At 36.5% G+C, this 13860-nt stretch overlaps 1 protein-coding gene across 1 annotated transcript in view; it reads left to right on the forward strand.

Moving 5' to 3' along the window:
• Nucleotides 1-512: 512 nt before the first annotated feature.
• The window catches only part of LOC121295980 (neural-cadherin-like), a 52814-nt gene continuing 39466 nt past the window's right edge, over nt 513-13860 (forward strand). The window contains exon 1 of the mRNA XM_041221089.1: nt 513-1749. Within this exon, the coding sequence (XP_041077023.1) occupies nt 744-1749 (1006 nt within the window). The 5' untranslated portion in view covers nt 513-743. The remainder of the gene's footprint in view (nt 1750-13860) is intronic.

A 13860-nucleotide genomic window follows, 5' to 3' on the forward strand; every position in this document is an offset into this window, starting at 1 on the left:
TGAAGCATAAGCAATTAGGAAATAACACTTACTACCCAGGAACAAAAATTGTGTTACATAGTGTGATAAATGCTGAGAAATGCAACATGCCACTATAGCATCCTTTAGCTTACAGACTTGGCAAAATAATATATGCAGTTCTAAAACAACAAATAAAATAATTTGCTAACATATCTTAACCCTAGTTAAGAGGATACCAGGCGTGTATCAACAAAATAGTCTACTGCACTTTGTGGCTACTAGCAACGCTTTTGGGATTTTAATGTGAACTTTTTTAAGTTTTTTTTTTTTTTTTTTATTTATTATGATAGGTCCTAATCTATGTAAACTGTAGGCTTTTGGTTTAGTAGCGCAGCAGCCTGCAATGAGAACAGCAAAATATCATGTCGGGCTACTGCTGTAGAAACAGGTACAAGGTAGCAGTCACGTGGGGAGGGGTTCCCCCGGGATTCCCTAGCTTGGAGACCACACCCCCTGACTGTGGCGCTGTCCAGCAGAGCTGATTCTGAATGCTGATAGAAATACCAACACACTCAGCAGCAGCGCGCACTTGTTCTGGATAGGGAAAGACGACTTGCTAAAGCAAGTGATCCGAGAGACAAGTGCAGTAGCTATGTCAGCAAGCTCAACTTTTTTGTAATGGTTTTTACGGGATAGATTACCTTGACAATAATTTCGAAGAGGAACTCCATTTCCAGCTGGCGCACCAGGGACGATCACCGTGGATAACCTTAGTTATAATCATGATCTGTGCAATTTTACTGTCGTATTTCATATCCTCGGTTTTGGGGGGTAAGACAGAACTGAGGAAACCCTTCTTTCATGGACACGTGTTTGAAAACTCGCCACCCGGGTCCAAATTAAATGGACTAAACATTCCTATTAAAAGGATCGACCCACAGAAATGGTGCTCAAAGCTTGGTGGAATGCACCTGATACTGCTTGGAGAAGGTAGTGCTGCGTTTCATGTGTATTACCATCACAAGCACGGTCACATTTTAATGAAAACCACTAAAAGCTTGGACAGAGAGCTCCAATCGGAATATGTACTGCAGCTGGGTATATGCTGTCAAAGTTGTTCGTCAAAAGACAGTGTAGTGGCCGAAGTTGCATTGCTAAAGATTGATGTCTTGGACACTAATGACCATGAACCTACATTTAATAATACCAATATTAAAATTACTGTAGACGACGCCACAGCCTTGAGATCGGTGGTCTACAGAGTAACAGCATCAGATGCAGACACCGGAAAAAATGCAGAATTATTTTACTCTATTCAGCCTAAAAATGGGAATTTCTACGTGGTACCCAAAACAGGAGAAGTTTTACTGGTCGATTCTATTCTCGGCTTGGCAAGCCCGATTAAGTTCGACGTTTTCACAAGAGACCACGGCAAACCGGCTCTTACTAGCTCAAAAATGGAAGTTGAGATCTTCCCCCGGCGGTGGTCCCTGGCTCCAGCCGAGAGAGAAGCTCATTACCCGGGTTTACTAAAAAAGCGGAGGTCGCTGTTACAATCGGAGAACCCGGTGGTCATAACCGTGTCTGAAGACGCCAGCATCGGTTCTGTTGTGATGAGTTTGAACCCTGTCCGGTTCAAGTCGGCCAGTTTCGAGTTGATGTACCCTCCGGTGGAAAACTCTCCGGTATCTGTCACCAGAGACACTGGGGACATCGTGATCGCCAGACGGCTGGACAGAGAAACCGAGCCCGTTGTGGAGATTACAGTTAAAATACAGGATAAAAGAGGTCAGTTATTTTAAATAGTTATCAATCCTTAAATACTTTTTTCGGCTATCTTATTTCTATCACTAGCCCCCAAAAACTTGAATCTCATACAGTTATATTATAAAATCGAATCTAAAAAAAAAACAAAAAAACTTCTAGATTTATTATAATTAAACGTATTAACTTGACAGGCATTTTGTAATGTTCATAATATTTACTCTTTGCATGATATATTCACAATCTATGGAAGCTATGTGGTTTTGACTTTTTTGTGTTAGTATGTTCGACACACGTATCTCGCCTTCGATTTCCAATATTCATTAAAACAAAACAAAACAAAACACTACAACACACACACACACACACACACACACACACACACACACACACACACACACACACACACACACACACACACACAGAGGCTTATATACGCATTTTTTGGTTGTATTATATTTACTCAAACTGATAATCGATCCATAGAGAACTCGATTATCAGTTTGAGTAAATATAATATAACTCTATTTGAATTAAATCCCAGTTCTCCCAACATTCAATTAAACCTGTGATGTACACCTTGGTTAATATTAGCATAATTATACCCAGCAGGGAATTTTTTTTTTACAACAGCTTGTAAAGTACTGAAATTGCTGCTGAATTGCTGTGAACAGACTGTGTGGATCCCCCAAGTCCACACAAATTTAGAGCTTAGGGTAAAAAACACGTTATTGCAGGTAAGCCAGCATAGCGATGTACTCGATACTTTTAAAATTAGTGGCCCCTACTTTGCTTGTTTACTGTGTGGACTGGAAACGTTTTTGATAAGAACACAGGGGGTAGGATTTGTGTTTTTCTTTTCTTTCTATTGAAACGCATGATGCATAATTCATTGTATGTTTTATAATTCCTTTTGATTTTGTGTTATGTATGTACTATATGCTGCACACCAAATGTTTAAGAAATAAACATACATATTATACATCAGATATTAAACATATTTAAATGTGTATTTAAACTGAATCTGAACTCAAACCTCCAATACCAATCAATGCATTAATCAATTGTGCCACCATCCAGGTAAACACGTTAATCTCTGCCATTTGCCTGATATCAGAATGTCGTGTTAAAACATTAAAGCTATTTAAAATGTGATCCATTTTTGCACGGCGGTTTACCATACTACCATATGAAAAGGTACAACTGTATATTATAATTGAAAATGCTAAATATTATGTAGTACACAATGTTACCAGAATTATATTGTTTTATTTTTCCATTACTGAGGGTTAAAACTGACTTAACCTTTTTTTCTTCTTCTACATATCTTCAATGTACAAGCATATAATGAAATTCTAATGACCTAGTCAAGTATGCTCATAGCCACACAGTGTTATTGATTCCTGGTAGGGAAATCCTAAATTACAGTAAAACGGTTTCATTGTGTCACGCTAGCTTCAAATCCAACAAAGTGTTTTGAGGTTTAATTTTGGTCCTGGTCCACTGATATTGTGAGGAGGCATGGTTTGAAGATTTTGTCTGCCTAAGCCTCTTCAGATCAGATTCTCTGCAACCTTTCTTCATCTCATGGCTTCAGCCCTGTAATCCTCTCTCATTCACTTTCTCACATTAAGGATTTGGAATTGCCAGATACAGTGACAACAGGAGGACCATTTAAATAGTTTAGAAAAAAAAAAAGTCTTTGTAAACTGCAACAGTTTTGTTTAATAAAGGCTGTTAATAATTCCATCCCCCTGCATTCCTTCCAGCATTTTAATTATGATAAGTCAGGGGCATGTGTTCATTGTTAAGCTGTTTTCAATCAGGTAGGGAAAGTTGAGCTGCCGATGACCTTTGGCAGTTCACCAGTTTCATTACACTTATAAAGGCACTAGCCAACATGTTGGTCTTAACTTCTTATAAGGTTTATCTCACAGTCTATGATTAAGTGCTTTTGAAGAAATGGATGGATCAGCTAACAATTCATGTTAACGTGATCCAGCCTGGAAAACACTTTGGAGATTATTGATATCTTTTGATATCTATTTTGTTTTTTCATGTCTGGCCGTTTGGTAATGTGGGGTATTGTCCAATGATAAAACAGGACAACAAACTCATTTCACCTGTGACCTCACTGTATCTGGATTTAACCCTCCACAGCCGATAAGCAGTACCTGCTAGAGTTTTGATTCCTTTAAGCTGCCTGGTTGTAAATGGCTGTTGCCATCAGAATATATCATGTGGTATAGCTGTTGTCAAAGCCTTACATTTTGAGAAAACCTTAAATGTGTTTATTGGTTACATTTGTCTCCACTGTGATGTTTATTTAACCTGCCAAGAATATCTCTTATCTGTACAATGGGGGTGTGAGTAGAAGTAAACTGAAAGAGCATGCATCAATGGCATGGACAGCCTCTCTGAAATGGACGTCAGTTTGCAAGACAGTATCCTACAGAACAAGGGCTTTTAGCTTATTTCACCTTTCTATTAATATTTGTATAAACCCATTTGTCAAATTCTCTTTTTTCTGCATACCTCCATTTTAAGCATGTGAAATATTTAGTGCAGTTGAGCAATATCTGTGATACACTGCAGCTGCAGCGATATGGAGTGAGTGCTTGAGGGGGATTCCTGAAACACACTGCAAGATGTTTCTCATCCCATTCTGCTTGCCTTGAGAACAGACAAAGCTGTGTTTCTGTGATTTTTGGCAGCAGCGTTTTTTTCTCCCTCTTTGTCCATCAACAACATTTAATCCCCACAAAAGTTACAGCTCACATCGGAAGAGACTTTCGAATTAAATCTGTTAATCTGGTTGAGAGAGATAGGAAATTACATGGCATATGGGCAGCATCTTTCCTGAGTATTTCAGAGAGCTTTTGATGAATGTATTCTTTAAACAGAGCCCAGGGCATTAGCAGTTCCGTCTGCTATTGCAAGTAGTGGACCACTCCAACTCTAAACGGAGGAATTTAGGTCAGGTTTTTTTTTGGATACACTTCCATTGCCCATGGTGATAATACTGTACATTATTCTTTGAACCAAAGAATAGTACAACTAGTACAATTAACCTGAAGTTTTAATAAAAATGAACTCCTAAAGATTACTTTTAAATAGTGTTTTTAACAGAGTAGCCAAATTATGTATCATATTTATATAATCTATATATTATATTCCGCTATATATATATATATATATATATATATATATATATATATATATATATATATATATATATATATTATATATTAATATCCGTTGTAAGAACTAATATATAAAGGAATTCTAAAAAGATTAATATAATACATTCATAACAGGCTTGGTTCATTTTCTCTGAATCGCTTGTCAAATTCATTTTAATGGTTTCTTTTTATCTTTTATATACATAGATGTGGGTTTAAATTAATATTATTGTTACTAAAAAAAAACTGGGTGTAATCTGGTCTACCTTATACTTTATCTCTTTAGGTCTGCTGCTTGTATTTATACCTAGCAGTCTCCAGTGTACTAGTATTGGATTATTATCATACAGAGTCTGCTATTTTATTTACATCTCTCAAGCAGGTATTGTAAATAGGACATGTGTCTTGGGAGAGCTAAGGATTGAAATGAATGTTTCACATTCTGACAGACCTCTCAGATTTATAAAATATGAATGTCAAAACCCTCGTGAAAATACTTGTAGTTTTTAACCACAAATTCTGATCGGTAATATGAAACCTAAATGAACATTCTATAATACCAGCGTGCCCTATTGATGTAGAAAATAAATGGCTGTGTTGTGTATAAATAGACAGCATTTCCAATAAAGAATTGAAACCCATTAAGTGAGACAAAAACTATCTGTAAAGAAATAGATCACGATTTATTGCAAGTGCGTGTTTTCACAAGTTATTTTGCCCTGCAATTAAGTAGCTTTAATGGAAGGCATTGAACTGACATTACACATGTACAAATTCCCTGTAAACAGTATGTTTGAAATATTCTAATAAACAAAGGACAACTTTTAAAATCCAACTTGTATTTTTTTTCTTTTTAAATGACGATGGAAAAGTATCCAAACATCTACTTTCCAACAACACCTGAACCCAAGACTCCAAGCTTAAGTATCTTTCTTAAAATAGTTTTTAGACGTTCATCTTGTAGATGCCTACAATATTTACTTGTAGTACTGCCTTATTGACTTTATTTCTTTGTCACAAAGAAGAAGCATGTTTGATACATCTGTACATGTCCAGTATCATTTATTTTGGCAGCTGTGGCTGAAGATAATTTTTTTCAGAATACGTTTTTATTAAGAGTAAAATAGTTGAAATATGTAGTAATTTGGAATGAAGCAAGATAATCTGACTAGTCTACTAGTCTGTTTTGAAAGAGGTGTATTAAATTAGTTAGCAGCAGGGGGGGGGGGCATTTACTTAGTAGTTACTTTAAGAACACTTGATGGCATTCATTTAGCATTTGAGACAGAAAGGTTTAAAGACAAGCTTAGTCCCTTCCTTTTTAATGAAACTAGGACCCAAATAATGATGGTACACAAAACATTAATGGTGCTGTCACAGGCAAATTCTGCTTTAGCAAGGAACGGCTTTGCTGCTTTTAGAGAGTTCATTTCAGGACCAGACATTTCTCTTTTGCAGCCCCATTATTTCCTATGGTTTTAATAAGACCTCACAAGTTACGCGATCCCACATCAAACATGTGTTTCTGAATATGATTAATTTCTTTAATCTATCTGTTGTTTCCTAATCCTAAAGTATGCAGCCACTTAGAGTCATTATATATTTATATATACATATGCTGCTCAGTTCAAAACACAGTTGTATTAATAATTCAAAATAAGACTTGTAATATTTCACATTGCAAATTACATTTTCCTAACAGAAGAAAAGATATTTTGCAGCTAAGTACCTCTTGGCATTGATAAGTTATTACCACTAGACCACTACTGTGCTGTTTAAAGCTTGTTGGGTGTAGACCACATGATTATTTCCCAAATTCCATTTTCTGGGTGTTGTCAAGTAAAACTGGGGTCTATTGTGCCACCAGAGATGCTTATCTAGATCCAACGTCTTGCAGTTGTGTTGTATAGTGATTGCATTCAATGCAGTGATTGCATGCATGCAGTGTCACCAAATGTGCCTGTTACTTCAGAAACAGCCACCTCAGCCAATCTGATGCAAGACAAATGGAAATATGCTACAGTCTCTTTTCAAAATCAACACTCCTCATCACGAGCTGTAGATGTTTTGAACACTTGCAGAAAGTGCTTTTTCTGACAGTGGACAGTTTATGCGTTTCGGTCAGTTCGGAGCTGTAATGCATCTTTTATAAAGCTTGGCAAGACTGCGTCTATTATGCGTTCTTGTCAGCTCCGCTGTTAATGCTACAGATTGTAAAGTACTATTTCATGCATATCAAAAAAGATATATGTTCATTAATTAAGGTGTTCAATGCTCCTTACTCGCTTGTGTCAGCCGCTTCCACGTTCTCTTTTCTCTTTTAAACAAGGTTAAAGAGGTTTTCACATAGTGTCGGGTTCCTATTGCTGGCTTTGTCTTTGGGCATTCAATTTATTCCACAATCCTGCATTCAGAGCATGAACAGCAATTAAAATGCATGCAACCATCACATGAGTCTTTGTGTCGGTCCTGTCTAGCGGTAAAGAAGTCAACTAATTAGACAGGCAAGCCAGACTGATCACAGCAGGTCCTTTGCAAGACTCTTATATGCCTGTGGGATCCTCATGTTCTGTTTGTATCATCCAAATGGAAAGAAAAAGGCAAAGTTATGTTGAAAAAGGTTCAAGTAATGTTTAGATAACGCTGTGATCCGTCACCAAAAAAGGGATTCTTTGTATTGTGAAATAAAAGGGATTTTTTTTGTCATTCTAGTAAAGAATCCCTCTCATTTTCACAAACAATACCTTCTCTGAAAGCTTAGAAAGCAAGTGCTCTTAATAGAGATGTGGTTCAAATGCTGTATATACTGCATTGGATTTCTGTGTTTTTGTAAGGGATAAATGATTCTAAAAAGGGTTGGCATCTCTGAATTAACAGACTGTGCTTTTCGCTTTGATTTGTGATGAATGAAAACATTGTTGTCCTATTCATATATTGCAGCTGGATTTTTTATAATCAGAAAACTTTTTTTTTTTTTTAAAACCTACCTTAACCGAGAAGTAAAATAACTACTGACACAGGGGTAGTAGAGATACAAACCATATAACACTGACCTTAACTTATGTTTTTTAAATGTTTGCCCTCATAATGTAGTTTGGAATATACGACTTTCTCCAAGTAAAAACATGAGTTATGGTGAAATTAACCAGACTCCTTGCCCAGGGATGCCTGTGTAACTCACACATCACATTGATTGTATTCACCTGATGCGTCAGTCTCATACCAAGACAATCCAATAGTACAGTGTGGGGAGTGAACATTAGAAACACTGTAATGCAGTCAAGGGAGCTTGTGGCTCTATGATAAGTTTTCTTTGGTCAGTCATTGCATCTCCCATCTATTTTTCAATGTTTTTGTCTGTAGTCAAAATACTTAGCCAAGCAAGCAGTGGTGTTGTTTATAGCAAGAGTCACAGTTAAGACAAAACTGACCCTTATAAAAGTTTCCCACAGTATTATTAAGCCTTATGTTTTCATGCCAGAAATTTTCATAAGCGAGTTAAAAAAAATTGAAATCTCTAAAATAAGATGAGACTGAAACAACGGAAAGCTATGAAATAAGGCACACTCCCTCAAGGCAGATTTCACTGCTTACTTACCACACATACAGCATATAAACGAGTTGAGCTAAACCAGTGTGTCCTTGCTTTAGGGGATTATTAAACATGCTTTTTAAGCTCTGTATTACATTTCAAAGTGGTTGTTTACGGCTTGTTTTTTCAATCTGAGTTTTGCTATCGGCTAGATATCAAGGTACTGTGGTCTAGATCAAAGGTGTGCAACCAAACTTTTATCACGGGCTGCGTATCCGGAAAACTAGTTTAACCCAATGTGTATAGCGGGCTGCACATTACTAAAGAATACTCCGAGTTTAACCCTTAGCTGCAATAAACACAGGCATATACATTAGTCAGTTTCCCTTAGAATTACTGTTAATTTGATTTCAATTCAATAGCTACTTGATAAAGCGGTTTTTGTTTTAGTCGACACGTTGTTCAGTTGTAGCCGGCAGCAATGTAGCAAAAGGCACAGGGCAGTGACGTCTCCTCCCTAGCAACAAGCCTCCTATGTTGGGAATGGGTTCTTTCAATGCAGCGGGTTTGTGCATTCGAGAAAGGAGAGGAAGACTTGTGAAATTAGTTGGAGACAAGCTGATGAGAAGCATACGCGTTAAAACGGTGTGCTGCTTTTTATGGGAAAAATTTAAAAAATGCAAGTCAACAAAGTTTAAAAAATATATTTACGATATATTCATAAGTGAAATGGAATTAATACACTGGGCCACAGTCAGACGATAAACGGGCTGCATGCGGGTTGTGTGTCCTTGGTCTAGATAAATATCGACGGACAGAAGTGGGGTGCCAGCTGGAAAACTAATAATGCTACTGATAGAAATAAGCTGTACTGTGATCCATAACAAATTCAGATTCCTCTTGTGTAGAAATAAGCCCTGAAAATTGAGTGTAAAATTGCAGAAAATAGCTGACCTAAATTCGTTGCTTTACACACATTGCATCAAACAGGCTTCCATTCTGTGACTAATGTTGAAGCGGCACATTGATAAATGAGGCTTGGTGCTTTGGTTGGCCATGCTTTAGTAGCATGTAGTTTTACCCAATTAGTAATCTGAAGCCTAGATGCCCATTTAAACATTCCTGGAATAGCCCTTATTGTGTCAAAGTTCTGACCTGGCTGAATATCTGAGGTCTCATGTGCAGTACCCTGCACTGAGTACAATTTTGTTCACTTGTTTAACGTGAACATGAATATATTAGCTAGATCAAGAGTTATAAACATGTAAATAACACTTCTAAGTAATGTACTTAATTGGAATTATCTGAGGAATAATATCTGTTTCATACATTTTTTGTAAACCTTTACATTTCGTTAATATCAATGTAATTACATTGTGTCCTCTTCATAATTGCAACGTAATTCATGTGAAGTAAACATTAATAGCAATACATTAGGAACCTAACAGATCATCTCAGCCAATCATCAGAGCACTCATTCTATGAGGGACTCCCTCTTAAGCTAACAGGACTTTTGTAATCTTGAGACTGGCTTTAAACAGTGGCATACATTTCAAACAAATTAAAAAAAAAACAAAAAAAAAACATACACACAAATATTTGTTCAGGTTATAATAGAATACATTTAATTGTGTATTTGTACATACTTTTCATGTAATAACCTTATAAATTCTACGTGATTTTCCTGTTAATTGATGAAATAACAATCCTGAAATTCACATTGAATTCCTATACAGCTATTGCAGCTGTTACGTTACAATGTTCCGATCATTTTCCTTTCAACATTGTGCCACATTTCGTACAGATTATTCAAGCCTATGTATTGGTTACAGTGCTTATTTAAACAGGGCAGCGTTCTGTAATGGAAACAGATGATGTTTTTAGGTAGACACACCGGAGACAAAGAGTCTACAGCGATTCAGCAAGTGCTCTTGTGATTACTGTAGTGTAATTGTTGGACTTTCTAAATGTGTCACATCAGTGCTGTTTTACTGTAGATTTGCCTGTTTACTGGCAGCAGGCATGATTGAGCATCATCGTTTTACACAGGGCCAGTGATCCCCACAGTCAGATTGATTTTCAATTCATTTAGCTCACAGTGAATATACAACTAAGAAAATTACTTTATTTTATTTATTGATTTGTGTTTCACTTTATGGTTTACACATATGCTGAAAATAATGTAATGTATTAATTAGGTTGTTGTATTTTAAAAATTACTCATCCAAAACTTTAGCTGTATTTTCAGAATTTACGGTTTGTGGATTTGAGATTCACACAGTATTTATAGCGGTGGATTTCATCAACTGTGGCTTAGCCAAATCCCTGCTTTTCTGACAGATTAGAAAAGTGTGTGGCCATTCAGGAGATTTGCCAAGACGCTGATTTAAAACAGACGCTCCCAGGCATGTCAGACCATTGCAGAGGTCTGGCAGGTAGAGGCTTGTGCTTTTTGAAGTGCAGGATGTATCGAAAATGACAGAACTGATTACTGACCAGTTATGAAATACAAGTATGAGGTTCCAGAGACATCAATGGCTTGATCAAAGGTTTATCGTAATCTCTCTCTCTCTCTCTCTCTCTCTCTCTCTCTCTCTCTCTCTCTTATATATATATATATATTATAGTAAAAATGACGGAATAACTTCAACCTCCTTTTATCTGTATTAACGGTTGTTTTTAGTCATTACATTTTTTTTTTTTTTTTTACCTTGACTAGACTATAATTTTACCAAGATTATACAGTGACAAGTGTTATCATTCCTGGCATGGTCACCACTAGGTTTGGACCATTGCCCTTCAATCAGAATCTGGTCATGGGGAACACACTATTCAGACACTGATCAGTGGATAACCAGCTAATTAACTTCAGGTAATTTGGCACAGCTCCAATTCCTGTTCCCTATTAAACCAGAAGCTCATTAGATTTCAAAATAAGCAGTGTCAGAGAGTGAATACTGACAAACACAGTTTATTATTTCAATGGTCAATATACTGTTCTATTGAATATCCACCATCTCCAACATACACTTGTAGCCTGCTATTTAAGTCTCTTGTAAACTGTAAAACTGTTTCTGCTTGAAATCTCGAGTAAAGTACATGCCATCTGCAGAAGTTGTGCAGGGAGTAAAGCTCCTAGGGAGTTCTACTGCTAAATTATAGAACATTTTAAGCTTTATGGATCTGACTGAGTAAATTGTTGCTTATCTAAAGACATACTGCAGAAATCTCTGAAGATAAGCTTTACTTTTTGTGAAAACAGGAAGCAATGTCACTTTGATCTTGTGATTTAAAACAAAATAAGCTTAGAACTATTCTAAAGCATATATTTTTGTTTGTTTGTTTGTTAAGGAGCAAATATGCGTTGCATTGTTGTTGCTTTTAGAATGCCAAATTTTTAGCAGTATGCTTGTTTTTATACTTTTAATTCAGATTTTTTTTAAAGCACAATGCAGTAGAAAAACAATTTTTAAATTTTTATTTCTAGTATACAGATAACTTCCCATGCGGCTGTTTATGTGACCTTATTTCAGTTAAACCATTGGAATAAAACTGAGTTACAGGACAAGAAATTATTTCATACCAGGAAGAAGTAGTAACTTTCACATAGACAGCACTGTCTTAGAATTAATTGCATATTCCAAGTTAATCTATAAAATACACATGCAAAGAACCAAACTGTCGTTATGAGAAGAAAAGGAGGACAAGTAATTATGATACTAACACTAATATAATACAATTCATTTTAAAACCTTGGCTAGCAAGGCTGGTGTCTTCGGTGTGTGTGATCCGCTTATTTTACTAATAGTTTACCAATAGTACTCTTTTATTATTAAGCCTTTCTGAACAGTAAGAGTAGTAATGTTTCTCAATGATCCCCGCTGATGAAAGCCTTAGCAAACAGTAGAAGTGCTCTCTGTGAAAGCCATAGCAAACAGTATAAGTGCTCTCTGTGAAAGAGTACAGTGTGTAATCACTGTACTTTGGACATTTTAGCATTGAAAGCCACTTACCTGCTTTTTATAGCCTCTGGGAGAGAAGATTAGTCTGGGTAGAGGCTGAGCCTACCGCTTGGAAGCAGAGGTGGCTTTGGTGGGATGCTCTGCCAGTCAAGGTCAGTATCCACCAGGGATTGGGTCTCTTCTGCATGGCTGTGGATATTCATTTTGTTAACAAGCTTATTACTTGTGATTTGTTTGCAAACTATTATAATTGCAATACATTCAAGCTCCTGTTATCATCAGTTATCTTGTCACGTACTGTACTTTAGGTTGGTGGTTTCAATGGTTGGCATAGAACCTGTTAACTCCTATTAACATCAAACTGTCAAAAACTTTAGTGCTGGTACTGATGGCTTTAGTTGTCTTTGATGTTTCCCATGTTCACATTAATCAACCAGGACACTTCAGCTCCTGAAGTACTTTCATTATCCTGCAACCCATACGGCTTATGACCAAAAGAGAAACTTGTTATCCAATTGTTGAAAATTAAAACAGCCCTATTGTAGGAGCACATAAAAATGATAATGAACCACATAATAAGGTAAGGCATTATAATCTCTATTAGGATAAATGGAGCTTGGTGCATTTAATATTCTCTGTTGGAATACTATTACAAGCTCTTGCGGTGAACCGGGCAGCTTGTAAATGCATTGATTCTGTGAGGGATGAGCAACAAAACGTGTTGAATTGTTGAAATAATCCTTTGGGAAGTGAATCAGGCAAGGGGTTATTTCAGCTACAGATTTCTAATATGAACATGGCTAATGGAGATGTTGATTGTATCAGTTTTGACACGGGCTGATCCCCAATCCCTTATTAAACAACATATTATCCTAATAAGTGGGCACATCCTGAGGAATTGGTGTTCAAAGGAAACTAGAGGGCAATATATATATATATATATATATAGATATATATTAGTTATATATATATATATATATCTATCTATACAAGAATTAACCCTTCTAACGTATAACACATATGGGGAATAGGTACTTTTCTTACCCGAGCAACTTTCGTTGAAAGAAAACATCACGCGTTTTGTTACATCAGTCTGACCTTGGTGAAATGTTCTATTTACATGCCATCAGAAGCTAAATTCACTCAGACTGGGAGTACTGATGCTTACTGGGAGCAGATTTATAAAGAGTTCTGAGATCAAGGAGGAGACCCAAGGAGAGTTAAAACTCCTAAAAGAGCATTATTGAAATCAACTTTCCAGGAGGAGGTGCACATCCTCAGAGAAAGAAAAAGAACCTTCACACACTCCGCTCATACAAAGACTTTAATTAATTGAAGTTGATAGTGGTTGGTTCATTGCTAGGTACCAATATACAGATCTTTCTGTGCAGATAAATAACCAACTGGAGTAGCCTTATATATTATATGAAAGCACCTGAGGGGCTCGACTTAAATCCAA

This window comes from Polyodon spathula, chromosome 21 (genome assembly GCF_017654505.1).
Source record: "Polyodon spathula isolate WHYD16114869_AA chromosome 21, ASM1765450v1, whole genome shotgun sequence".
NCBI lineage: Eukaryota > Metazoa > Chordata > Actinopteri > Acipenseriformes > Polyodontidae > Polyodon > Polyodon spathula.